General features: G+C 35.6%; 2 protein-coding genes and 1 long non-coding RNA gene across 4 annotated transcripts; all 3 read right to left on the bottom strand.

Annotated features, from left to right (window-relative positions):
* Positions 1 to 4,271: 4,271 nt before the first annotated feature.
* Positions 4,272 to 6,962, bottom strand: LOC120326081 (YY1-associated factor 2-like). The gene is made up of 5 exons (XM_039392308.2): positions 6,802 to 6,962; positions 6,289 to 6,395; positions 6,055 to 6,134; positions 5,201 to 5,307; positions 4,272 to 5,094 (listed from the first exon to the last, which is right to left on the bottom strand). Exons 1-5 carry the CDS (start codon positions 6,831 to 6,833, stop codon positions 4,995 to 4,997), a joined length of 426 nt encoding a protein of 141 aa, XP_039248242.1. The 5' UTR covers positions 6,834 to 6,962; the 3' UTR covers positions 4,272 to 4,994.
* A 5,613-nt stretch (positions 6,963 to 12,575) lies between these two features.
* LOC144422179 (uncharacterized) lies at positions 12,576 to 14,996 on the bottom strand. The gene is made up of 3 exons (XR_013475177.1): positions 14,850 to 14,996; positions 13,538 to 14,068; positions 12,576 to 13,052 (listed from the first exon to the last, which is right to left on the bottom strand). It is a non-coding gene; the product is annotated as an uncharacterized LOC144422179 (long non-coding RNA).
* A 744-nt stretch (positions 14,997 to 15,740) lies between these two features.
* LOC120326433 (protein unc-93 homolog A-like) lies at positions 15,741 to 25,633 on the bottom strand. Of its 2 annotated transcripts, XM_039392724.2 has the most exons (10): positions 25,500 to 25,633; positions 25,183 to 25,309; positions 23,273 to 23,348; positions 22,897 to 22,970; positions 22,470 to 22,651; positions 21,859 to 22,227; positions 21,466 to 21,672; positions 19,084 to 19,318; positions 18,566 to 18,733; positions 15,741 to 18,139 (listed from the first exon to the last, which is right to left on the bottom strand). In XM_039392724.2, the coding sequence occupies exons 2-10, from the start codon at positions 25,286 to 25,288 to the stop codon at positions 18,018 to 18,020; spliced, it is 1,539 nt and encodes a 512-aa protein (XP_039248658.2). In that variant the 5' UTR covers positions 25,289 to 25,309; positions 25,500 to 25,633; the 3' UTR covers positions 15,741 to 18,017. The 2 variants fall into 2 exon arrangements, with proteins under 2 accessions (XP_039248658.2, XP_077968373.1); XM_078112247.1 differs by lacking the exon at positions 25,500 to 25,633 and having other exon boundaries at positions 25,183 to 25,400.
* Positions 25,634 to 25,822: the final 189 nt, after the last annotated feature.

Below are 25,822 nucleotides of genomic sequence, written 5' to 3'. Positions count from 1 at the left end.
AGCAAGAATCCTCATCCATGTTTTTAAGGCCAACTACATCATTAGAAATAAAAAATATTATACGCGAAATGAAGCCCAAGTCAAGTTTTGGAATTGATGGTATTCCATTCAAAGTATTGAAACACGTTCCAGAACATATCATTGACATCCTGACATATATATTTAATCTTTCACTATCTAGTGGGTTATTCATTGAAAGCTTCAAGACATCCAAAGTTCTTCCTCTATTTAAAAAGGGTAGTGTTTCAGATCTTGGAAATTATAGACCTATTAGTCTTTTACCATCATTTTCTAAGATTCTTGAGAAAATAATGTATAGTAGAATGTCAAACTTCTTTGAAACTAACAATGTTTTCCACTCTCATCAATTTGGTTTCCGCAAGCATCACTCCACTGCTATGGCTGCTAATGTTTTGGTACACAAACTGACCAAGGCCTTTGAAAGCAAACAACATGCAATTGGAATATTTCTTGATATTTCAAAAGCTTTCGACACCATTGACCATTCCATTCTTTTAAGTAAGCTCTATCACTATGGAATTAGAGGCGTCCCATTCAATTGGATCAGGAGCTACCTGCAAGACAGGAAACAAATTGTGCAATATGACAACTCATTCTCTACAAATATTTGTGTCATGAAGCACGGAGTTCCACAAGGATCTTTACTTGGCCCATTATTTTTTCTAGCTTACATTAATGACATGTCCAGGTGTCTGAAATCCTCTGAGTCGATCATGTTTGCTGATGACACTGACTTGATTCTTCATGGGAAAAATCTTGAAGATCTACTCACAGTTGCAAACCAAGAACTAACCAACATTCATAGCTGGATGTTGGTTAACAAATTATCTCTTAATGCTAACAAAACTAAATTTGTATTATTCCACCCAAGCAAGCATAAAAGTGTGAGTTGTTCAAAACCACTACTGCTCAATGACAATGAAATTGAAAGAGTGAAAGAAATAAGATTTCTAGGAGTTATCTTTGATGAAAATCTATCATGGAAATCACAAATGTTGCATGTTATTGGTAAAACAAAAAGGAACTTGGCAGTTGCTGCTAAAGTATCCCAGTGCGTTAATCAATCAGCTTTACTAGCAATGTTTCAATCTCTACTACTAAGTCGTATCCGATATTGTAGCTCAGTCTGGCTCCATGGTAATAAAACACTTGTCTCGAAATTGCAAAGCATTTGTAATAATTTTTTAAGAATTGTCTTTAGGAAAAGTAAACGTGAAAGTGTAAATCATTTCTATAAATCGCTAAATATACTCAAGGTTGAGGACATAATGAAATTTGAAGTATTATCATTAGTTTTTTGATTTTCATGACAACTCATTGTCAAACTGCTTTGACGACATACTAACCAAAACCACCTCCAATCGAAGAAGTAATTCCAATTTATTTATACCGTTTATGAGTAAATCTGTGAGCCAGCATGCCCTATGCTATAATGGACCTAAGCTATGGAACTCTCTCCCCTTGAACTTGAAGTCATTAAAATCCAAAAAATCATTTCAGAAACAAGTTAAGTCGTACTTGGTATCCAAATATTAAAAGTTATTTTCCCATAACCACACTGATATATATACTCTTTCGTATGAAATTAGCTACAACGTTTTGATAGCTCGGACACAAAAAATATTGAACCTTCATGAATGACCATGATAGAAAGTTGGGACACTCTTCACTTGCACATACTTATTTTCATGAAAATATTAAACAGCTACAATATTGCTATTGCTCCTGCAGCTGCTGATTGTTGTTGAGCCGGCAGTTAATCTCTCTCCACCTGTTCTACATCTATTGTTGGTGTGTCGGGTTCTGTAGCATGCACAGCAAATTATTTTATTTATTTATTTTTCAAATGGCTGTTTACACTCTGACATCTGCATGCGCATGTTCCCTTTTTGCTTAACGTTGGATTTTTGACATTACACATGCATGGTCTTTGTTTCTATATGGGTGGTGTGATACCTTATGAGGGTTGTAGACCGTATAGTTTAGCTCCTGTACCTATTATTGTAATTAGGCGACCAGTGGAAATATATTGGATTCTCCCCTTTATTTTAATTTGTTGTGGTATTCTATGATTTGTTTTGTGTGTATACAAAATTTTATCCTAGGTTGAGGTTCTGCTGTGAAGTTGATGTGAAGGCCAACATACGAATGGTCAGTGTGGTTTGAGAGTTTCTGCATGGTTTGCAAGGAATTCACCCTGTGTCCCAACCATATTTCAACTCTGGTCTTTGAACTAGCGTTTTATAGATAGATAACTAATAATCAATATCTACTCGAAATAATAATTAATTCTAAACAAAAGTGTAGGGTAGTGCTGTTTCCAAATATGTAACCCTTGAATATCCTACTCGCAGATTTGTTTTCTGTTTTTCAGGTCGTTCTGTGATGATCAATACAATGGCTAGTTTATTGAATATAAATGGTGTCTACAACAACAAAATTCGCAGGCTGATGTCTCATCCACGATAAACTTGAATCTATTACGCCACAATAATTAAATGAAGGAATGATCCTGTGAAATAACAATACTAATTCCTTTATTCCTAATTCCTTTATCCTTGCAGAAGTCAATATCTAAGAATGAAAAAAAAACCTTATAACCTTAGCAACCAACATATTCCTATACCCTGTCTTTCTACCTTAATTAATTATAATTACTCATACTTATAAAGTTACTGATAGATTTAAATACTTATTGCAATCTGGACTACAATTTGGCAATAATAGGCTCTAGTTTGGGCAATGAAGTGGTCTAGCCCACCTCTTCATGCACCCAATTCTGGCAACTTTGGTTGGGCATTTTGGCATTTGACTCCATCTATAATCAGCTTGACAATATATTTTTTTATAAAAGTTTATCTTTACTGTTCACTCCCATTTATAAAATTGATCAATTTGGCAGTCGCAATCATGATAAATTTATTAATATGGTGTGGCAAGTAATTTTTACTTATTTATTTTTTATTAACTACCAGTATGTAATTTTTCATGTTCCCTTTACTTAATAACTTTTATATGGTTGTGTGTGTGGGTGCGTGTGTGAAATATTTCAATTATTTTAGGTGAGTGAACACGTACCACATCTTCTTGGCAAAACCTTCCATCTTATATACATTCTGTACGTTTTAAACCTTATTTAAGGTTTTGTTCGCTCTCCTGATTTCATAATCAGTTTTTATTTATTTATTTTTAGCATTCATTTTATTGTTTTGCTGATTATGGAGTCGAAATAAACTTATACTTATACTTAAGTCGTAACCGACCAGCGGTTACATACCACCCTTCGGAGGTGAGGAGTCCAGCAATCCTTTAGCACATAATCAACCCCGCATGGGATTCGAACCCGCGAAACTACGCAGCGTCATGAGAGATTGTGATGTCGAGCGTTTTCCTAACGCTTAGTACGATCTGCACCACTTTTACAACGTGTGCCAATGGTAATCTGCACCAATCGCAAGAGGCGCAGTTCCTACCACTTCATCGCAGCTCCTGCCACGAACGAATCGCGGCAGCTCTTGCCATGGTTTTATAGCGCTATTCAGTAATCAGTATATTCACAAATTAATGTACCATATTTTAATTGATTTTGTGGAATTATATCTACTTAAACCCTAACTCCATCAAAACTGTATCCACAAGAAAAACGTTCCAACTTACCCAACATTTGTCACCATAAGGGACAACCCTGTCTTTACGGCCCATCTGCCGCGGTTACGGCAGCAAAATTTTACCTGCCATTGGTTTCAATTTGCTGCCGCGGTAACGGCAGCTCGTCATTAGTTTGTGGCAGCTAAAAAGTCAGTCGCCACAGGTTTGGTCGTAGCGGCCATGGTATGGAAATACCGCCATGGTTTTGCGGCAGCTGCAGACGCCACAGAATACTTAAAACTGCACTTGAATCGCAACGTAACCTACTTTCAATCCCCAAAATAGACACATGCGTGCTACGGTCGATATAGGTGGTAGTGAGCACATGGTATAATGAGACGCCCAACTGGTGGCTGAATCTGGATGAGAGAATTTTAAAATACTTCATATAAATCTGCCTTCTAGATTTTCGACATCTGTGTTGTGTAAATAAATAAGTATGACAAATAATTTTTAATGTATGCTGAGAGTAGCGTTTTTAGGCTATGACTCTGAAAGCTATTCCAACGGCAGATTTCTGTTACTCCACCCATGTGGCTTATTGTTCATACATATGCCACCATTTCTCATAGCTGAAAACTTGATAATCCTCACAAAACCAATTTGCATATGAAAAGCTACTGTTTTATTAAGAAAATTAGTAACATGATATAACAGATAGTTAAAAATCCAAACAGAAGTCAGGCTCATACTGTCTGTCCTTAGCAAATATTTAAGCCCTCTTGGATGTAACACAAATATATACAAAATGTTAAATTGCCTTCAAAATAAAATGTTATATGGCTAATCCCTTAGGCTTGATATTTAAACAAGCAGACAGACAGTACCACTTACAAAGTTTAAAGTAAAATTAAAGAAAAAAACGCAGTCAGTAGGCCAATGACACCACTGACATTCTAACAATCAAATTTAATTGGAGGCTTGTTTACATATGGAATGAAGTGTTCGTTGCACTAATGCTTGTCCGGTCTATGAATATACAAACCATTCCATTCACCATTGACATTAAGCAATGATCACAACAGCAATGAGATATAAATATGAAATATCTCAACATGCAAAAAGAATTGTAGGAAGCATTCGGTCCAAGAGAAAAAATATGCTAAAATGTGGCACCCAAAGCGATGATCAGGAAAGTTATTCTGAAACATTATTTTTGGAGCAATTTATTTCCATGCCAGGCTCCTAATCATATGCCATAGGTTTTAACACTTTGACACCAGAAGTATTTAATTTTTGTCAAAACGAAATAAAATGAAATGATATCTAAAATCAGAGAATGGAACCAAGTGTCAATTCACTCATGTTTTCATTCTATACTGTGTTTATTTTTTCGGTTTGAATTCTGTAAAAGTGATGCTACTGTCTCTTACTGTGATGGTATAAGTATCCGCAGAGCTTCTGTCTATTCCTTTTATATGGCATCTGTAAAAATGCAATTTAATCAGACAAAAAAACATTTCAAATATTCATTATTGAAAGAGATTAACAATACGCCAATTTCTTGCCTTGATGATAAATGAATACAAACCTTGCTTTTTTCTTTCTCTTTCGTTTCTTATATTCTGATGGCTCTGGAGACTTGTCAGACTCTTCTTTCAATTTTTTAGCAGGATGGACAAGAGTAGCTTGAGGCACCTGAGATAAAGTACTTGGTAAATTCTAATTACCGTACATTTAATATTTAAGCTTTAGTATGGTACAGAATTAGGATATTTGTTTTTCTGCAGGTTAGCTATAACAAGGAGGCAAGCGCCAAGTGGAAAGACTAGGAATAAGAGAGTTCCAAGTGGCAATTGATGATTTATTAAAAGGACCTGTAGGTGAGATTATACCGCCCATAGAGATGTCAGAAAGAGGTTATGATCGATTCAACATTGCCAGAGAAAGATCTAAGAGGAAAAGAACATCAGAGGTTCTTGGGTACATCTTTTAGCACAGAATTTTTGATGACAAAGGGGAACCTTACAATAAGCTAAGTAAAGTCGCATTTCGCGGCATGACTAAAATAAATTGGATATTTGGAATTTGTTGTTTGATATTGGAAATTCTTCATTTCAGGAATAAGAATTTGAAAGTTTCCTTTGAAACTAGGTATTTTGGACACACCAAAAGTGGCATTGAATGGGTAAAGTAAAACAGGCGTCAATATGTCACGATATATTGATAAAATATGAATAATAAAAAATAAAATGACTTTGTTATTTGGGGACATTCTAAAAAAGGCAAGAGAGAGATATAGAAACAGTTACTCTATCTCACATGTGACATATTTTATAATATACCTCATATTAAATTTCAGTTTTGGCAATGTCTGTCTTAGGTCCCATAAAAAATGATTAAAACTATTTAATTTAACATTTGGCAAGCAATTTTATATCTTACTTGGGTTATAGTAACTAATCTTGTTGCCTCTTGCTGAGCAACTATTTGCTGATTCAATCTTGGTTTTCTTGTTGATGTTCCTGCAAATGTCATGTTGTATTTAGCCCAAGATAATTTACATTGACATAAGCTCTGATACATTCCATGTAGAACTACTCAGAGCAAGATTTTGATTAAAAAATATCTTAAAAGTCATCAATTAAATGAAATGCATGTCAGCATGTATATAAATACCCTTCCGCACATCACACACAGAGCATTTAAATGCTTCGGGAGAGTTTTTGTAGGTACAGACGCTACAATCCCAAAAATCATCTTGCAATGCCTTCGCCAGCCTTTTTCTAAAATGAATTGAAAATAAATTTTGAAACAGTAATAGTTACATAGTTAGTTAAACTACTGTAATGAGGACCAAAAGAGGTAAGATTTTGAGATAGTTTTTAGACTACATGATAGCATTAGAATGTCAGTGAACGAATTTGTAAAGTACCGGTACAATTTACTTAAAGATCAGAAGATTTGACCATCAAATTAAACACGGTAGTTTATAATGAAAATAGAGACTTAAAAACAAAAATCGGTTTGGCAGTAGATAAACTGGCCACATCAGTTTTAACAAACAACATAACATGTTAGGCAGAGGTTTAAAATGACGAGAGTCAGCGAGTAAGGTATTCCTAACTCTTAGCACGATAAACCATAGCCTACCGTACCGGTACCAATCTAGAATACGAACTACAGTAATACCTTGTTTGTGAACTTGCTTTTCTGTCGACCATTGATTTCGCGCAGCTCGAATTATTATAAATCAAGTAAGAAGAGAAGCCACCGCGAAACGGCTACACACGCATTACGCACTCGCAAAGATAGAGATTTTGCTGTGTTATTTATTGTTGTTCCATTCAAGCCGCCCTGGTGGAAGGAGTCTGGTAATAATGCACTCGGTAACAAAATATAAAGAAAATTTCGTTCGCCTCGTGTATAAGGTACCGATAGGATGAAAGGATAGGATTTACATATTTATCCCGGGGGAAAGGAAAGCCGATAAGACGGCTTATCCATATGGCGAACCACGGCCTCTCCAGTGTACTTGATTATATTTGGATAATATATAGTACCATAATCATATAGACCCCTGGATTGTAGTGGCGGAACCCTAGGATTTCGCGTAACGCTGGTTGAAAATCACTGATGTAAGCGTTTCAAGGAAAATGCATTTCACATTTGAGTAACCGTTGGTCTGCGATAACGATTCACATTAATAATCTCCGCTTCTAAAAAGTTCAATTTCATAGACTTAACTTCTTGCTTTCATGTGCTATTATGCTTTCTGAGCTAGAATTTTGATGGCAAATCTACGTGGTACCGGCAATAATATTTATAATTGAAACGTGGTATATGGAATGGACACAGGAAAAGATCTGATTCAATGTACTTGATGGAAAAAAGAATGGGAAGGGCTGTTATCTACTTATCTGGGAATGTGATATCTTTAGAAAAAGTTCGTGATAATCATAAAGAAACAAAAGTTATCTGAACTGAAGATCAGACAAAATTTTCACAACTGGATTCTCAAGCGTTCGACGAAAAGAGATGTTAGATTACTAAGGATATCAGCCGACCTGTCTGCATTCTGGAGATTTTGGTTTGTGGAACTGGTTAAAAAAAGCTAATTTCATGGATGACCATCATTGGAAAATGCTCAAGATTATAAATTTTTATATGAAAACTTTCTAAATTCGAACCATTTTTTTAAACAAAGAACAACGCCCGAAACTAGTTTTCGAGTTTTTACATTTGTTGGTTTACTTTTTAAGCTTTGTTTGTTTACTAAGAATAGGAGAAACAGCAGCTAATGTTAATCACTTAGTCTTAGATGTCATTATTAGGATTCGCATTTCGGCACATGTACCGACACATAACCCTCATTCTACTTATTTCGCAATCTTCACCACTATTACTCACCAGTATATATATATATAAAACTGTAAAAGTAAGCTTAGCCCGTGAATATTACTTTCTCGAGTTTTAATATGCTGTATATGATTTTTAGTTAAATTGTCGTGATGTGTTTCTTTCACTTGTGTGAGTGTGGGTGAATTCGGTCTGGTTACAGCGTTCGCTATAAACCAGGGTTGTTCAACCTTCTTGGCCGAAGGGCCACACGTAGTTTACTAATAATTGCGCGGGCCTCTTAACATAGCATTATGTTCTAGTTTTGCTACACTGACTATAGGTTGATAAAAAAACAAATGATACCCGCACACCAAATTCGCCAACTGAGCAGTAACCTTGATGTCAGTGCTTTCGTCAAGCGCCAAGTAATGCGATGAAAAATTTCCCGCCTTTGCAATTAAAGTTTCCGCTATACAATTCTCAAGCTCTTCGACATGAAGAGGTATGGTCTGTTTTGACAGGCTATTTTTGCAAACACTTCATTTATTTCCGGACGTAAATCATTGACAACCCGAACAATAGGCCTGCATAGGCTTACCATACGTCCCGCTTTAGGCGGGACAGTCCCGCTTTCTAGCGTCTTGTCCCGCCGTCCCGACAAGTCAGCCAAAAGTTCCGCTTTGGCGTTCAGACATCCAGCATAATACAATACAACAATACAATTTTATTTTGATCTTTCGTCTACAGCCTGATAACACAGAACACAAAATTAAAACAAACAGACAATGGCGACGAAAAGATCGGGGAAAAGGGCAATTTTATTTTGATCTTTCGTCTACAACCTGATAACACAGAACACAAAATAAAAACACAGACAATGGTGACGAAAAGATCGGTGAAATGGGCAAAACCTAGAGGAAGATTTATAGCGAACGCTGTAAGCGTTTGTGCCCATTTACCCACACATTTACCTCACACAAGTGGAAAACACATCATTGTAATTTTACTGAAAACATTAATAAACAGCATGTACATGAACACCCGAGAGTATAATTCACGGGCAAAGCTTACTTGTAAAATTGTAAATAAATTTTGATGAGCAAAAGTGGTGAAAACAATTAGAAGTCGTGTGACGGTGCCTGTGCCGAAATAATACACGAACATGTTCTCGTTACTGTTGTTGCTGTGTAACGCAACGCTAGCCTACTATAATTACTGAAGGTGTGAATGTTTTGTTTGTTTCGTTGTTTCCCGCTAACATTGTTAGCGAACGTATCACATGTAAATGCAAATCTAATTGGTCCTGTTCGGACGTTCACGTGAATGTAACATTGAACAACGTCTTTTTGAAGGTGTTATCTACAGAAAAGCATGCTTGGGCGAATAAATAAATTCTCAATGCTTGAAAACGACAGACTGTTTCTTTATTCCTTTTGCTGTACATGCAAAAAATTTGAATTTGGATAATTTGTATCATTAGCGTCTGTTCCTTTCTATTTTTCGAACTGAACCCGATATTTGGACAGAGAGTATGCGCATGAACTCTCGATGACAATATGGTCAATGAAGAGAGCCGGGATGGCTCTAAATGCAGGCCTATGTAGTCAAATCGGAAACTGTAAAGTTACAGGATCACAGCTAAGGGGTCGTGTCTTTGGTGGCGTCCCGCTTTGAAGTCGAAAAAATATGGTGACCCTAGGCCTACATAATATACATTCCTTAACGAATTCTCAATCTGAGAATGGCTTCGATTGTTTTGCGATAACGTCATAGAAGGTAGTAAAAGACTGAGTGTGTAAATCGTTTGTATTACCGTAAATATTTACTACTACTAAATGTCCAACTCCGCTCGCCGTATAATAAACAAACAAAGGTGATGTTGCACCTCCAAGTGGCGGGCGTTACGGTTGGTTTTGTTCAGACAAGATGCTTAACGACGACGACGCTCCTGCATCACAGCTCGAAAACTAGCCCTGTTCATTGATGACTGATCGAAATATTTGCTGAGGGACGAAGAAATTTGATAAAAATGAACAAATAATTGTGAAAATGAAGACACAGTCCGTCTTGCAAATGACCAGGATGATGTGACAACTTCCTTGTCCAAAGAAAGCAAGGCATCAAAAATGCGATGCATTGCAAAAAATGTCAGTCAGATGTAGGTAAAGTGGTGATGAAAATGAATACTTTGCACAATATATATAAAAAAAACGCTTAGTAGCACAGCATTTTGGTCTCACTCCATCTCAAGTTTTGTAGCTTACACAGTAGTTTTTTCTCCACTTGACCTATAATCAGGGCTGCCACAACGTCCTTATTTTTAGAATTTGTCCTTATTTTGAAGGTTTTTGTTTTAGGAAATATTTGTCCTTATTTCTAAGAAACATCTTTATTTTGACGTCCTGATTTTTAACCTCATAAATGAATATACCAGTAAATAAAACTTTAAATTTAGTTTAGATTTGGAACTTCATAAGAGATAAAATGAGTAAACGTAAAAAATTTGCCGTGATGATTATGAGAAAGAATTCAACGGCGTCAAACGAAACGAAGAACCAGTGATTTGCGCACTGCAGCTTCTGTGAATGTGACAACAATCTGGAATGCATAGGTAGAGCAGCAATTTCTGTTAATAATGCAACCCAGAAACACAGGGCTCTGCTCAAGAAATTAATCAAACCAATCTATAAATAACTTTTTTAAGAGTCAATGATTATACAAAAGCTATCTTAACACATGCAAGCAGCTGAAATTTATTTCCGTCATCACATTATTGAACATCCGACACTTGATATAAAAGAAAAATATTTTCAAATCATTCATGAGCGAATACCTTTCAAACCACAACACTACTTGAGGAAGTATTCAAAAAATTTGAGCAAATGTATACGCAAAGTACTGCAGCCAAAATAATAACAACAAGATGGACAATAGGACTCATGAAATACGAAAACAATTGAAGAAACACAGCAGCTAGAACGACGATTAAGATGTATGTGCTTACAGTCAAGTTTCCGTACTCCTGAAGTATGCGTACCAAGAAACGAGGACACTGGAACGTAGTATGTGTATCACGTTAGGGTTAGGCCAAAATTTTATTCCTTTTTCCTTATTTTAGTTCTATTACGAGTTCAGGGCCTAACCAAGTGAGTTTTGTAGTATTTGTACCTAAAAGTTTGGCCTATGGTGGCCCATCGTTGTCACGTGTAAAATTTAAAAAAAAATGAAAAAAATAAAATGAAAAGGCGAAAATAAAAAAATAGTTGTGAAAAAACATAAAAATATTTAAAAAAAAAAAAAAATAAAAAAAAAAAAATTGAAATTAAAAAAAAAAATTGAAAAATAAAACAAAACAAAAAAATTAAAAAAAAATTAAAATTAAAAAAAAAAAATTAAAAAAAAAAAAAAAATTGAAAAAAAAATTGGATAAAAAGAAAATAAAAAGGTTGACAACGATGGTCCGCCTCGTGGCCCATCGTTGTCACGCGTTTTTATTTTTGGAAAATTTGATGCTGCTTGGGACCAACGTTGTCAGGCTTAATCCTACACGCACAAATGTATTTCCTGGGTTTCTAACTCACTACTGATTTTCATGAGCAATATCCAATAAATTCAACATGAAAATGTTCTATAAATTCTCCATGCTACAAGTTCAACAACAAGCAATATATTTATAATAATGATAAGAGAATATAGAATTGGATACGAAAATTTTTTTTACGTGTAGAAGGTAATTTAATTGGAAAATGCTGCTTAACTGCTCAGACACTCGTGCGATGCCGGTACGGTTCCGTCTGACCGTACCGGTACCCATGCAATTATCGTGAAAGAATGGGAGATACGGATAGTCTCGTAGAATATAGTCTACTGAAACACTCTCTGCGCCTGCCCCATACCGTACAGCCGTAACGTACCGATCCAGACAAATGATAAATCGCCCGTGCTCAACCATTTATTTCAATCCATACCTCGACTCACTATATTCTACTAGGATCGAAGTATGGATTGAAATAAATGGTTGAGCACGGGCGACTTATCATTTGTCTGGATCGGTACGTTACGGCTGTACGGTATGGGGCAGGCGCAGAGAGTGTTTCAGTAGTCTATATTCTACGAGACTATCCGTATCTCCCATTCTTTCATGAGTGATTGTATGGCTACCGGTACGGTTAGACGCAAAGCGACTATAACCGACTACCGGTATTTGGTAAGACGGTACCGGCATCGCGAGTGTCCAGTCAACTGAGTAGTTAAGCAGCATTCTCCAATTAAATTACCTTATACACGTAAAAACAAATTTTCCGAATTTTCGTATTCAATTCTATATTCTCTTATCATTATTATAAATATATTACTTCTTGTTGAACTTGTAGCATGGAGAATTTATAGAACATTTTCATATTGAATATTGCTCAAGAAAATCAGTAGTGAGTTTGAAACCCAGGGAACACATTTGTGCGCGTAGGATTATGCCTGACAACGTTGGTCCCAAGCAGAAGCAAATTTTCTAAAAATAAAAACGCGTGACAACGATGGGCCACGAGGCGGACCATCGTTGTCAACCTTTTTATTTTCTTTTTATTCAATTTTTTTTTTCAATTTTTTTTTTTTTTCAATTTTTTTTTTTGTTTTTTTTTTCGTTTTTATTTATCTATTTTTTTTTAATTTTAATTTTTTTTTAAATTTTTTTTTTTTAATTATTTTTATGTTTTTTCACAACAATTTTTTTATTTTTGGTTTTTTATTTTATTTTTTATTTTTATTTTCAATTTTACGCGTGACAACGATGGGCCACCATACTGGCCTAACCTGGTACACATACTATATTCCGTTGTCCGTCATCTTGGTACACGTATTTCTGGAGTACCCAAGTTTTTTTCTCAATAATCCATAGAAATACAAATTATTATTTTAATTACTAATGTGAATAAAAACTGAATATCGAGTTATATTAATAGTGGTATTGATGTTTTTTAAGGCTTTGGGAGGGGTTCTTAGCTGGAGTAAAAAGGCAATTTAGGTTCTATCACGTGGACATTGCTACATTTTTCTTTGCTGCTTTTCAATCAACTGCAGCATCGATGGATTCCCAGCCCCGCGACCTGCAAAATATGCATCTTTCAAACTGAAAATCTTTTGGCGATTCATTCAATATTTAGGGTGAGGCCCTACGGGCGTAGCTGAAAATTTTGAAGAGGGGGGGGGGGGTCTGAAATCTTTAATTGACAAGTTAGACCGAAACACCTAGCAGGTCTGATCGCAAATGTTAGTTTATAATAGTCCCGATAGTCTAACTCTAAAAAGTGTTTCAAGCCACGAAAAATTTATATGTATGATATAGTAAAACAATATAGAAGACTTTTATCTTACACTTAAAGGGGGGTCTGACAGATGTTTGGTCTATATGGTATATCACATGTTGAAGGTACCAGTATTTGGAGCCATTCATACGCTAGAGAAGCAATGAAATGAACTACAGAATGTGTTGCATGTAGCTGTAAAGCATTTATTTTGTTAAAAAATCCTTGAGCTAATCACCTGTTGTAGACTTCCAGTGTGTAAAATAATTTATGAAATTTTAGCTGACCTACTGCAGTCTTTTGTCACCAGATGTTTCAGAGAGTAGTAGTAGATTTCCGTTTTTGAGGGAAGCCACATCAGTAGTGCTGTTGCATATGTCAAAAAAGGTATTTTGCAGTTTGCAAAACTTGGCTTTGCTTCAAATTCAGACATCTCCGAAATCCTAGCAACAGATGCAGGAAGAACCTACAAAGAAAAATTTCCCCGGTTCATCTGTTATTAAAGACCTGAATAATTTTAGAAATATCAATCATGATCCAAGTATTTAAATGCTCAATAGGAGATAGATCTAATAGGAAAATACAAATGAATTAATACCCAAAACAATTCTTTGTGCTATACCTGTGCTTAATATTTAACAGACATTTTTATCAAACTATTGAGTTAAACATGTTGATCTGTTAGTTTACATGGCTGTTTCAAACGTTTTTTTAGACATATCTTCATAAATTCCCTCTAGATGTGTTCAAAACCCCAGATGGGCCAAAACTCCATCTGGTGATAGCAAATCATTCTTCAAAAGTGAGTTTCGAGACGTCTGCAAAAATTTATATTTTAGTTACGATATTTTGAAAATAAATTTTCCACAACGATTGAACCTTGTCTACCATCTAAGCATGTATGTGTTTATATATAAGTATAACAGCTACTTTGACAAAGTATTATTTGAAACAAAAATGTGAATACCCCACAAAACAAATTGGAATTAATAAAATGTAACGGTTCCAGGAGAAATATTAATGCATTCAATAAATGTGGTGGATTTTGCAGTAGCAAAAAAGTTATTGCTATTGATCACAAATCAATAATTTAAAAACACTCGCCAAATAATTCAAAACTTTTTGGCACATCTAAAATTATAAATATATATATATGTTGAAGCCATGTTTAGATAATAGCAATAATAGGTATTCAATTTATGTGAAAAAAGTTATTAGTACCAGCCTGAAATCAAGCAAAATGGATTATAATGGCAAACGTAAAACACCTCTTATGTTGTAATATGCAGCTGGTGACTTTGTATACAATGACAGAATGAGTCTGGGAAAAAATTATCAAGATCAGTAGAACTCCATCATCAAACACTAATTAATTGAAGTTAAAATATGTGTGTTTAATTTATGTTTTTCATACAGACGTCACAATTTCAATCACCCATCAGTCAATTTATATTCTTGCTTACTGCTTTGATCACACAGCATAAATCCTCACACTGCAACTTTTTTATGATCCGAAAATACACATATCTCTTATCAAAATTTACATTCCTTGACAAATCATTAGTGTATTGGGTACCTATAAAAACATTTACAACTTACTCTTCTTTATGCTGAACAATCGTAGCACAAAGCGGCTTTCTACAGACTACATCTACTCATGGGAGCTTTAAAGTGCATTTAAAATCTTACTGTCAATGTGCTTTCGAGGTCTGAACCGGTCTGAATCTTGACGCGAGACAGCGCCGTCAGAACACAGAAAAACGCAGGAAGTCGCACGATGATTTTCGAAGCAATAATAATCTGTCAGCACCAAGTCAAGCGTGTCGGCGAATTCAACATCGGGGGAAATTTCCGGAGTTACACGGGGTTGGTATTACCTCTTTGTACACTACATCACTCGAAAAATAATTTTTATTTTTTAATTGTTATGTATTATAAGCACTTCGCAATGAATGCATTTCGTGCCGAACAAGTAATATTCACACTTTACATAAATACAAGAGAGCTACGCACAAATATATGGACACGTTAGACCAGAGCGAATCAGTCTTTACCGGTACCTTTGACGCTACCGGTACCCTCAAAAAAGTTCTGAATTTCCAGTAGCAAGAATTTTGCAGAATCAAAACGTACAGCCAGTCATGACACTGACTAAAATCCGTGTTCCCGTGGATAAAAAATAATACAGCAAAATTTTGGACGAAATATCAAATTTCATAGAATTCATGCAAAATTTTGAAATAAATGAAAGTAATAGCCTTCTAGCGAAGAAATTAATCTTTAATCACTGAAAATTTTAAAGCAATTGGTCCAGTATTCGAAGAGAAAAGCGATTTTTTAAAAACGTGTCAAAGAACAACAACAACATAATATTGAAACGATCGTTATGGCCACTAAACGTGTCCAATAAGTTAGTACATTTATCATCCAATATACAGCACAAATATGATTGCAAAATAATGCACCACATGAGAGTTCCTTGTCTACAGTTACAAGTGGTTACCATGGAGGCGACCTACGTCACAGAGGATAACTTTGGTCGGAAGGTAAGTAGTAGTGGTAGTACCGGTATCGTAATGCTGAGTGAAAATACTTTGGTCGCATTCGAAATAATTACCGATAACATACAGATTGATAGCACAATATTTACTCAATTGAAAAATGTAGGAACTACATAGGCTATGTTAAGGTACCGTATTGAGATAGGACTGTAGGGTGTGTATACCTACTGACTGACTGAACTATGGACCTTTCCCCGAGCATCGACTTCCTTGTTTACTTCGTGACATTGGCCAATCAGAAAGATGAAAAAAGTGACGTAACAATGCCCCCTTTTGCATCCGCTCAGACACTTTTCTCACTCAGACAGATTTTCAAGCGTGGTTGTAAACATTACCTCGTTTTCGCGTTTTTGAACTCTATTCGTTAGTTTTCAGTTGTGTTTCGGAAACTTAAATAAAAATCAGATAATTCAATAATCACTCTGTCTTCCTAGGAGTTTCAATTTAATTGCAGTAATAAAAATTAGTGTAGAAATAGCTGTGATAGACTAGCCTGAAATTCTTTATCGGTACTTTGAAAAAACCGATTGTTGTGTGCAATGAATCATAATGATGGTTTGAAACACATACCCCATTTTACAGGCGCCAACTCGCAAAAGCACTCCTAAAATAGCACTGAAAATTTTGCAATGGTAAAGTATAGGAAGAATTTTCCGGGGGTCAAAGGTCGGGGAAAGGTCCATTGGACTAGCTACTATAGGCCGTATCCCGTACGGCAATACGGTAACAAATCAATAAGATATGGATCGTTTAATATTCTTCATGATGTGCACTATTTAGACCCGACCATGTTTAGAGCATTGACATAATAAGAATAAAAAACTGTTAATTTCCATTTCTGGCTTACTTGAATAATTTAGGTCTAACGTCTGAACTTTACTGACGCAAGGCGACACTATTTTTTTTATTCAATTTTGAAAAATACAGCGCGGATCACTCGAAATGCTTCCGCGGGTTGGACGACCCTGCTATAAACCTTTCTCTAGGTTTTGCCCATTTTCCCGGTCTTTCTGTTGCAATTGTCTGTGTATAGTTTTTGTGTTCGTTCTGTGTTGTAGACGAAAAATCGAAATAAAATTGTATTGTATATTATACATCCCAAGCAAGCAACATTACTGCTTCATAAAATATTTCAAAAGTAATCTTTTCGAAGTACGTTCAAGAATCAATAACACCCATCGTTTATTTACGACAAGACGTTAAATTTGAAATTTGACCAGCGGCACATATATATATATGTTTTTCACTCATAGGCTACGTACTTTCAAGCATTATTGTAAACATTGGCGCGTTTTATTTTGTAGTTTTCAGTTAAGTTTTCAAATTTTAGATAGGAATCATATGTTTCAAACGGCGATTTTAAAGTTGTGAACCATATTTCACAGGACAACTCGCGAAAGCACTCTCAAAAAGCATAAAAATTTAACGAGCGGCATATAGGCTGTATGTTTTTCACTTATACGTAATTTCGAGCATTGTTGTGTAATCTTAATTTAGAGTTTAATTTTCCTTTTCTCAGAAAACATTCTCAAAAAGAATAAAAAAAATTCTGGGGCCAAAGACGGTGAAATATCTATTCTAATTGATGACAGTTGAAAGAACTTTAAACATAATGCAAATTGGGGATAAACTAATCTTGTTTTCAGATGATTCATTCAAAAGTGGGATTTACGCCAATAATGGGCGTAAGTGAATCATAAAGGTTCACCAAAACCATGCAATATTCACCCGAATTGGTTTTATAAATCAAACACAACGAAGTTAGAATAATATGTTGGTTGGTAAACAATTTTCTGGTGTCGGATCGACGTGATAGAAATTGAAATATGACCGTTATTCAACAATGTCCTGTGGTTTTAGGTGTCCTGTGTCTTCTTTGGAAGCCAAATAATAACATGATGCAGTTTGACAAGTCCGAGACTCCGGCTCATTGGGGATATATATAATGGGCATCTTGCGTTTCCTTCCTTTACAGTTGTTGGAAGTTTAGATAAACAATAATGAACAGTACGAAAAAAAGAGACTACATCTGATGTTGAGAATTGTATTAGTTTGTGTATATATAGTATGTGGGATCAGCGATGATGTTAAACTATGGAGTTATCGAATAAAAAAATCATATATATGTTAGGCCCATTGAAATCTTATATAATATGTCGATCGCCATGGTATCACAATCCAGAGTGAAGTACAAATCAGCACAGAACTATATGGACGATTGGTTTTCATTTAACGGCGATATTTCTCTCATTTCGCTGGCAACCGGTCCAGTTGCTTTGTTTATTTTTCCGGCGACGCGCTCTTTTTTTCTTATGTATTCCGCAACCCCTGGAAATGTAGGAATAAGTTATGCAACTGATTCAACTTGTATCACACCGGATGAGTGTCAAACACTTGATTAGGACGGGCGCATTGTCCTTTGTCTACTTTACTGCGAATGAATTCGCTAATGAGTAAAATAAACACGCTATGCTGTTTAATTACAAAGGATGTAAATACCTCTTTCCACATAACATCGTGCAGAAACAAGATATAAATAAAATATGAGTAATAGCCTTCTAGTGAAAAATACAAACTCTAATCACTGAAAATTTCAAAGCGATTGGTCCAATAGTTAATGAGAAAAGCAATTTTTTCATAACAATACGAAGAAAAATACCAACGAGAACAAGAACAACATAATAACAAAACCATTCATACATTCGTGTAACAGACCTAATATGTCATAATTTAAAAAATAAATGTTTTTCATACCGTACAGAAGTACTCCCAGTAGGAAAAGAGATATTTTGATGTATATCTTGGTATAAACACATATCATAGTGCTGAATAGAAATTGTAGAGTAATACCAATTGTGATCCACATGTTCCAAGCAGAAAAAGCAATTTCTTGGCATTTAGGAAAATAATCTTGATAAATTACTGCAAAAATAACTCATGTTAAAAATGAAATGATGGAATTAGTGACATTTTTATTTAGTGACATACATGACATTTTTTATTCACATGACCGGGCATGACATAATTATTTTCAGGAAAATCGCTGTTTAAAATTAGTAAAACATGGATCGGATAATTTCATGATTGCCGATCAATCGATAGAGCGGAAATAAATTAAACGCTTTGAGATCTAAATTCTGTATATAATGTCAAACAAAGATTAAATCGCATTGACACATCAAATTTGAGGAAAATTGAGTCCAGTACGGCAAATAACGCTCGGCCAGGGTGTGAAGTCGTTACAAAAATGAGTGCTTTTGCAGTAGGCCTACCTATTAGCATTGTCTTCCATATTCCGTCGGTGGCTCCGAACATGAGAAATATCAAATAAACGACCCATGTTGTATTTATTTGAGGATTCCAGAACACACAAAAAGTATATACAGCAAGATCCTGCACCAGTGCTACCAATATAATTCGGTTTCTTCCGAAAAGTTGAACAATTTTTTTGCACGCTAAAGCGACTGTGCCGTCGACTGCCGCAAATATTGCAACAGTGAATCCAACCTAAAATAGTTTTGAAGCATGGGCAACATGACAAATACAGCACACAAGGCAACACAAATAACCATAAGATAATAATGAACATATCGAAATTAGAGGGAATATAGTTTTACCGCTTGACATTGATACATATATTGTAGAAGGCATAGCACAATGAGCGTAAGTGAATGAATCCGTTTGTGCCATCATTTGTCCCGGACTCAAAATGAAATATTTTGAGACAAATATAAAATCGCTACACTCTGAAAAGTCACACAGCAACTATTACCAATAAATGAAAATTTGTGGGGGAATCTGCAATCAATATTTTAGTGGTTTATACGATCTATGGGTCACAACAACACTATACGCGAGCGTTCAAGAATAGCATGCTTGGCGGTGTGGCGCATCGCTCTACGCCAGGGGGACACAACCTTTTCTCTTTAGACGACCGCATTACGTTTTTGTTTATAGAATTGGTATTTATTAATATATTAATATTGTCTTGCGTCTGAAACGTTCACGAAATGGTGAAATTTAAACAAATCTAAGAAATAAAATTTTTTAGTGGTTAGTATTTTTATCGAATCGAATCATTTTGATGAATGAGGGATATTCGGAGTTCATATACAGTCGGAAGGAAGTCAGAGCACTGAGGGTCGACACTTACTTCCACTGGAAATTACTGTGGGACCAAAGAGGTCGTTGACAGCGCAACGAATTTTTACTTTGTTTATTGCGTTATAATTGCTGATATTATTCGTCAGCGTTTATTAATTTGCACGAATTGGATGAATATCTCCCTGCAGATTCTCCCTATCTCACGACTTTTACTAATCCTTTCGCCGTATTGGACATGGGAATTAAATTTTTTATTTTTTGCAAAACTGCACGTTTAATCAGTCAAAAGCGAAAATTTCTAAGTGATCATCGACAGCAGGCCTTTCCAGAAATAATTGAAGAATTTGTACTTTTGACAATTATTTTGCGGGGCCAATAAAAAAAAAAATACAGTGAATGTGCAACTAAAATTTTCGACTGAAAATACTAGAGTAAATACTAAAACTGAAAACGGTGTTATAAAATAATATCAATAACTAAACTTTTGTTTTAGGATTCCGCGACAGATAAAGAAAATTTGCATATCGTGAATAGCCAAAGTTTAACATTTTAAATTGCTGTGCTGGAAGCTATATCACAATTACCGATGTTAAAATATTTATTTATGCCCACGTTGTACCTTCTTAACCATTCTTGAATTACCGTCCGCGTCGCACTCAGCTTTTTTATCGGATTATGATGATCGGACAGGTTTACCACGTCATTTAATGTCCGCAGATATTTCACAGTAAATTCTCGTATCGGTCATGGATTAAAAATTTTGAGCAACATAAAAAATCATTATTTGCCGAAAAAGATGACTTTTTCAAAGAGTGGCGTCATCGCGATCAGGCTTCGAACAATGGTAACTTTTTTACATAAACGCCGTAAAAAAAATCTAACTTTATCTAGGCCCTAGGGTTAAAGAACCTTTTGACGATATCCCGCTTCAGAGATATGAAAAAATATTTACAACTGTTTCTTTTTTATGATACTGATATGTTATTTCCATTACGGACACAAGTACTGCTATGATTTTCCGTAACAGTTACACACACACACGAGCACGGGCGCACATTTCACCTTCGACGGTCGCAGGTTGTGCACCCCTACACTAAGCGTTAGGAATACGCTTGCCATGATACCCCGGATTACCCTGCGTTGGTTCTCAGGTTCGAATCCCGTGGAATTTAATTATGTGCGACAGGATTGTTGGATTCCTCGCTGCAGTAGGGTGGTTCACGCTATAACGCTGGTCGGTTACGGCTTTCTCCGCCACCAAGTCCATGCATTTTAAAATAAATAACTGGCTAACCAATCCCATACCCGACATCGACTGGTAAGCGGACGAGAAGCCGTGGTTCGGCATGTGATTAAGCCGTCTCATCGACTTTCCTCTCCCAAGGTATAAATATATAAATCCTATTTTAACTGCGATGGACTAATATTCTGCAACAGAGTTGATAAACGTCAGCAAATCTGTTTAAAATTGCCCGTCATCAACAATACCAGAGCGTAAAGAAAATGTACAGAAAACGAAAATTATAATTGTTTCATTAATATCGACGTACCTGTTCAACTCCAAGTATACAAGAAGTGTAAGCTCGAGTGAGTTCACCCATTATAAAACTAACGTGGAAGCCGTAACAAATCGTGAGCGGAGTAATCAGAAGTTGATACTTGCTACAGACGTGACTGAAGGTTGTTTTCAAGGTGTTCAAAACTAGTTGGCATCCATTTTTTGCTAATTGTTCTGCATTGGGAGACTCCACACGATTCTGCAACGGTACATACAGAGATTCACTACTACTAACTTGTGGCTCAATATTGCAATTATATTCCCCGCATTGCAAAATAGGTGACCATAGTTTCTGGGTATCTGCTATATAGGTAGGTACTGGGTATGAATAAAAATTGAACAGAATCTTATGTTTATTTTTTGAGTTAGATAGAATAATTAATACCTTATCCTTTAAATGATCTTCCTCAGCAATAAAGACATTTTCTTCTTTGCCTTCAGGATTCACTTTCGTGATCGTGAGGTTTGATAATTCTCCCGACGGTAAAATCATGGAATGTGTTACAATTCCACATATTGACACAAATATCATGACAGATATTAAAATGTACATGGTATGAGGGTCTTGTGGTTTATATTGATCAAGTGCCTCTCTTGTTAAATTAGCATTCTGACAATCATTTGCGCCACAGTATCTGAAATCTGAAGTAACCATCTTCACCGATGAGTTTGTCGTTGTATTATTCGGAAGATAGTTGCCAGAATGATTTTTTCCTCCATATAGAATTGCATAACTTATTAAATTCCCCAAAATCTAAAACAGAAAGTAACTGGATATGTCTGAAATTAGTTGGAATAAACTGACATTCGTACAAGCCACGAGTAGTCGGTAAACTCTGTAACATACTGAATATATAAAGCTGTAACACTTTTTTCTGCAGTAGTATAGTAGGCCTATATATTATATCCTATAGTTAGATTAAATCCAAATTTCCAAGACTAGGTTGTTATAAATACGTCAGGAATGTCAACGTAGATATTTATGTACCCACGTACTTGACTTAACTGAAAAGTTGCAACGAATCTTCCACTGTATTTTTCGACGTATTGATGTTCTTGTTTTGATAACAACTTTGCTATTTGTTGTCCAAATTGTAGAGAATACATTACAAATACAGTCCACGTAAGTGCTTCTCCAGCACCAACAATTATCCCAGCTGGTAACAACGTATAAGATTCTGAAAATTAATACAAACTTAATGATAATAATGCTGTGTCACAGACTGTAATAAACGGACAGCATACTGTCAAGCATAATTTATTTTTCAGCATTCGAAAGGGCTTGGAGTGTAACAACTGCCTGAAAAATAAGAAAACTGAAAATGAAATAATTTCTTTCTCAATTCTGCCTCTTGCAAGATTGAGGTATTCTATTTAAAATGCAAGCTCGTACGGGCATTATTTGATAAATGCATAAACTCACCTGGAAAGAAGTTTGCCAGAAAGTATATAATATATGTGACTTCACCGGCCAATAATGCGCGTTTACTTCCAAATCTAAAACATAGATTTCAGATTCATATATTTATTTTCATTGTGCAGGAGGCAAAAAATGTTGTATAATTGCATTTATATTTATTAAATAATCATCAAATATCTTTAGTCCCAAGATATATTGCATAGCATAAAAGCATCATGATTTTTTGCTTAGCTCAGAGTAGATGTTAGAGACGGAATCCAAAAAAATAGAGTTGATCAAACTTGAAGCTATTAAAACATATCATTTTACCATTTTATGAGGTAATTGACATATACACGGGTCATGTCAAAATGTAACGATTTGCATAAAACACTCTTACCTCCGAATAATGACTGGATTGACCAGCAAAGTAAACAACACGGATGTTCCATACGCTAACCCCAGAGAATACAAACCTGAAAAATAAACTTTCAGTTTTGTCTTCTGGGTATCTGTTGATAAAGAAGGGATCAGAAGAGAAAAAGTTGGTAATCGAACGAGAAGGGCATTCCATATGGCAGCAATTTTAAGGGAAAAGTTAAGGCTATATGTTTACTTCAATGTTGTTTATATGTATGATGCAGGTTCTCATCTAGAGGTGGATAAATATGTGCGAGAGGATGGTTGGGGCCGCTGCTTGCAACCACTATTTGATTACATCTTCCTTCATCACCAGTGACATACCCGGGATTTCGTTGAGAAGCTATCTTATTTAATAATTTAAAATTTGTGACATCATAATACAAATCATATTTTTACAGTGATACCTCGGTAGTCGAACGACTCGATGCTCGAAAAATTCGGCAGTCGGCCAAAAAATTCTGATAAAAAATGCTGCGGTACTCGAACGGGAATTAGGTGCACGAACACCCGAGCGCGCCGCTGAGTGAGATGACGTCATCCGAATCGCGCATCTCGGCTGCCTCTTGACCATTCAACTAGGGAGCGAAAGCCAAAACGAAGTGGTACATGTATGCAATCTGATACAGTAGGTGTAAGCAGTGATGAGCTGTAGCCGGAACGCACCGGAACGGCGTTCCGGTTGTTAGACATTTTATTGCATTTGCGTTCCGGTTGTTGAAATAAAATTATGTCATAGAAAGTCTAGTTCTAGTACATCTTGTAAACTTACCTATTATAACTTGCGTTTTTTTACGCCATAATTCTTTTTACATTACAGCAGACAAATATTTAGTGCACAGCAATAACGTGTAATGAATGTTTCGCCGATCTTTGACCCCGTGAGATTTCATCCTATACCTTTCTAATAAACACATTCGAATTGAATTGGTATAAATATTCTTGTAATTTTAAACAGACATATACCAGATAATTTCTTTATATTTCATTGTAGTCCTTCGGCTCTATCTTAGGACAGACAAAAATTTGTGGTAGCGTCCGCGTCGTGTTGTAAATATATATTACATTTTCACGAATTAGCTGCGTTCCGGTTGTTACGATTTTCCCAGCTCATCACTGGGTGTAAGGAACGGCAATCTTCACGACTAACGCGAAAGCGGAACCATAAATTGGACAATTTTTGATGACGTCATCGCACATAAAAAAAACGAATTCAATAGAGCCACAGAAATTTGCTCAGACGTACAGTAACTGTCACAAATTTTTTTTTATATTTTTATTTTTATTATGTTTGATCTTTATTACACATGTATACATTCAAATAATTATCGATGTTTCTTATGGCAAAAAAAAGTTTCGGTACTCGAACAAATCGGTAGACGAACACCAATCCTGAACGATGTATATCGGTATCGGCAATATCTGCGATTTTGTGATATCGGCATCGACTAAAATATACCGATATATACATGACCTGATCTAGAATGTTTCAAAAGATGAGTAAGTATACGGGCGATGATAACTGAAATTCGTTTTTTACCGCAGGGGGATCGTGTACACGGGCATTCACTGCCTAGTTGACTATTCGCAGTTGATGTATATAATATAGCGAGTGATTGCATAAAAGTATATCGAGCAGGTTTGCCACTGAGTGATTGGTCACCAGCGAGTGTAGAAACGGGTGTTATGGATGTCACGTTTTCTGGTGCCCTGGAGATTTATTATAATTTTGTACTTCTTGGGTTCCGGTCTGGCCAAATACACCCGTCGGCTCGCTAGCGCTCATTACCAAATTGCACAGATTTTAAAAAAACCTATTAACCATACACAAATGTAACTGATTGCAACTAGAAACAGAAAATTATAAAATGAAAACATAGATGAACAGACCTAATCCTCCTTGAACATTGATACTGCTTTGTAAAACAACCATAGCGACATAAGGACTGAAGACCAACAAAACTCCAAGTAGAAACAGATAACTTTTTTGTCTCATTTTGTGCACGAAAGATGCATCCTGTCTTGCCATAAGTAAACACATATTTTGAGCTTATACGCATACACAAATCTAACTTTTACGATTTATTTCTGAATGCACGAAAGGAGTCAATATAAACTCAATACTATGATGTTCTTACAATCCACTTAGCTCTTACGACTGCTATTGATGTGTTGAATATATTTTGTTTGCATATATAAATACTTACCGTCTGACACGCAACATAGACTGCATTGACTAAAGCCCAATCGATTCTACATAAAATTGATTTAAAATTGCCACAATAATTCTCAAATGGCACGACAATCAATCGCTTCGCCCTATTCGCATTTGGTATGCAAGACGCTTGTCAAACCAAGATTCTAGGTCAGGGGTTCTCAACCTTTTTTCTGTCAACTACCCCCCAACTTGTTGATATTATTGCCCTTGTCGTCTTCCTAACTAATGAATTCTCAAAATCTTTTTCAAGTTTCAATAAGCATAATCAGTTTTGCAATGCTCGCAGCACGCTGTATTTAGAGATTTCACAGT

Source organism: Styela clava, chromosome 4, assembly GCF_964204865.1.
Source record: "Styela clava chromosome 4, kaStyClav1.hap1.2, whole genome shotgun sequence".
Classification (NCBI taxonomy): domain Eukaryota; kingdom Metazoa; phylum Chordata; class Ascidiacea; order Stolidobranchia; family Styelidae; genus Styela; species Styela clava.
Note: the sequence above shows the minus strand (reverse complement) of the source record. Positions and strands in the feature narration are given on the sequence as shown.

Excerpts from the sequence above, each read along its gene's own strand:
- LOC120326433 (XM_078112247.1), bottom strand. The coding sequence starts at position 25,333 with ATGTGTTTACTTATGGCAAGACAGGATGCATCTTTCGTGCACAAAATG. Across the intron at positions 21,673-21,858 it reads AAGATCATTTAAAGGATAAG|AATCGTGTGGAGTCTCCCAA; the intron begins GTATTAATTATT and ends GTACCGTTGCAG. Across the intron at positions 19,319-21,465 it reads GTATACTTGGAGTTGAACAG|GTTGGATTCACTGTTGCAAT; the intron begins GTACGTCGATAT and ends AAACTATTTTAG.
- LOC120326081 (XM_039392308.2), bottom strand. The coding sequence starts at position 6,833 with ATGGTCGACAGAAAAGCAAGTTCACAAACAAG. Across the intron at positions 6,135-6,288 it reads TGTGTGTGATGTGCGGAAGG|GAACATCAACAAGAAAACCA; the intron begins GTATTTATATAC and ends TGACATTTGCAG. Across the intron at positions 5,308-6,054 it reads GATTAGTTACTATAACCCAA|GTGCCTCAAGCTACTCTTGT; the intron begins GTAAGATATAAA and ends ACTTTATCTCAG.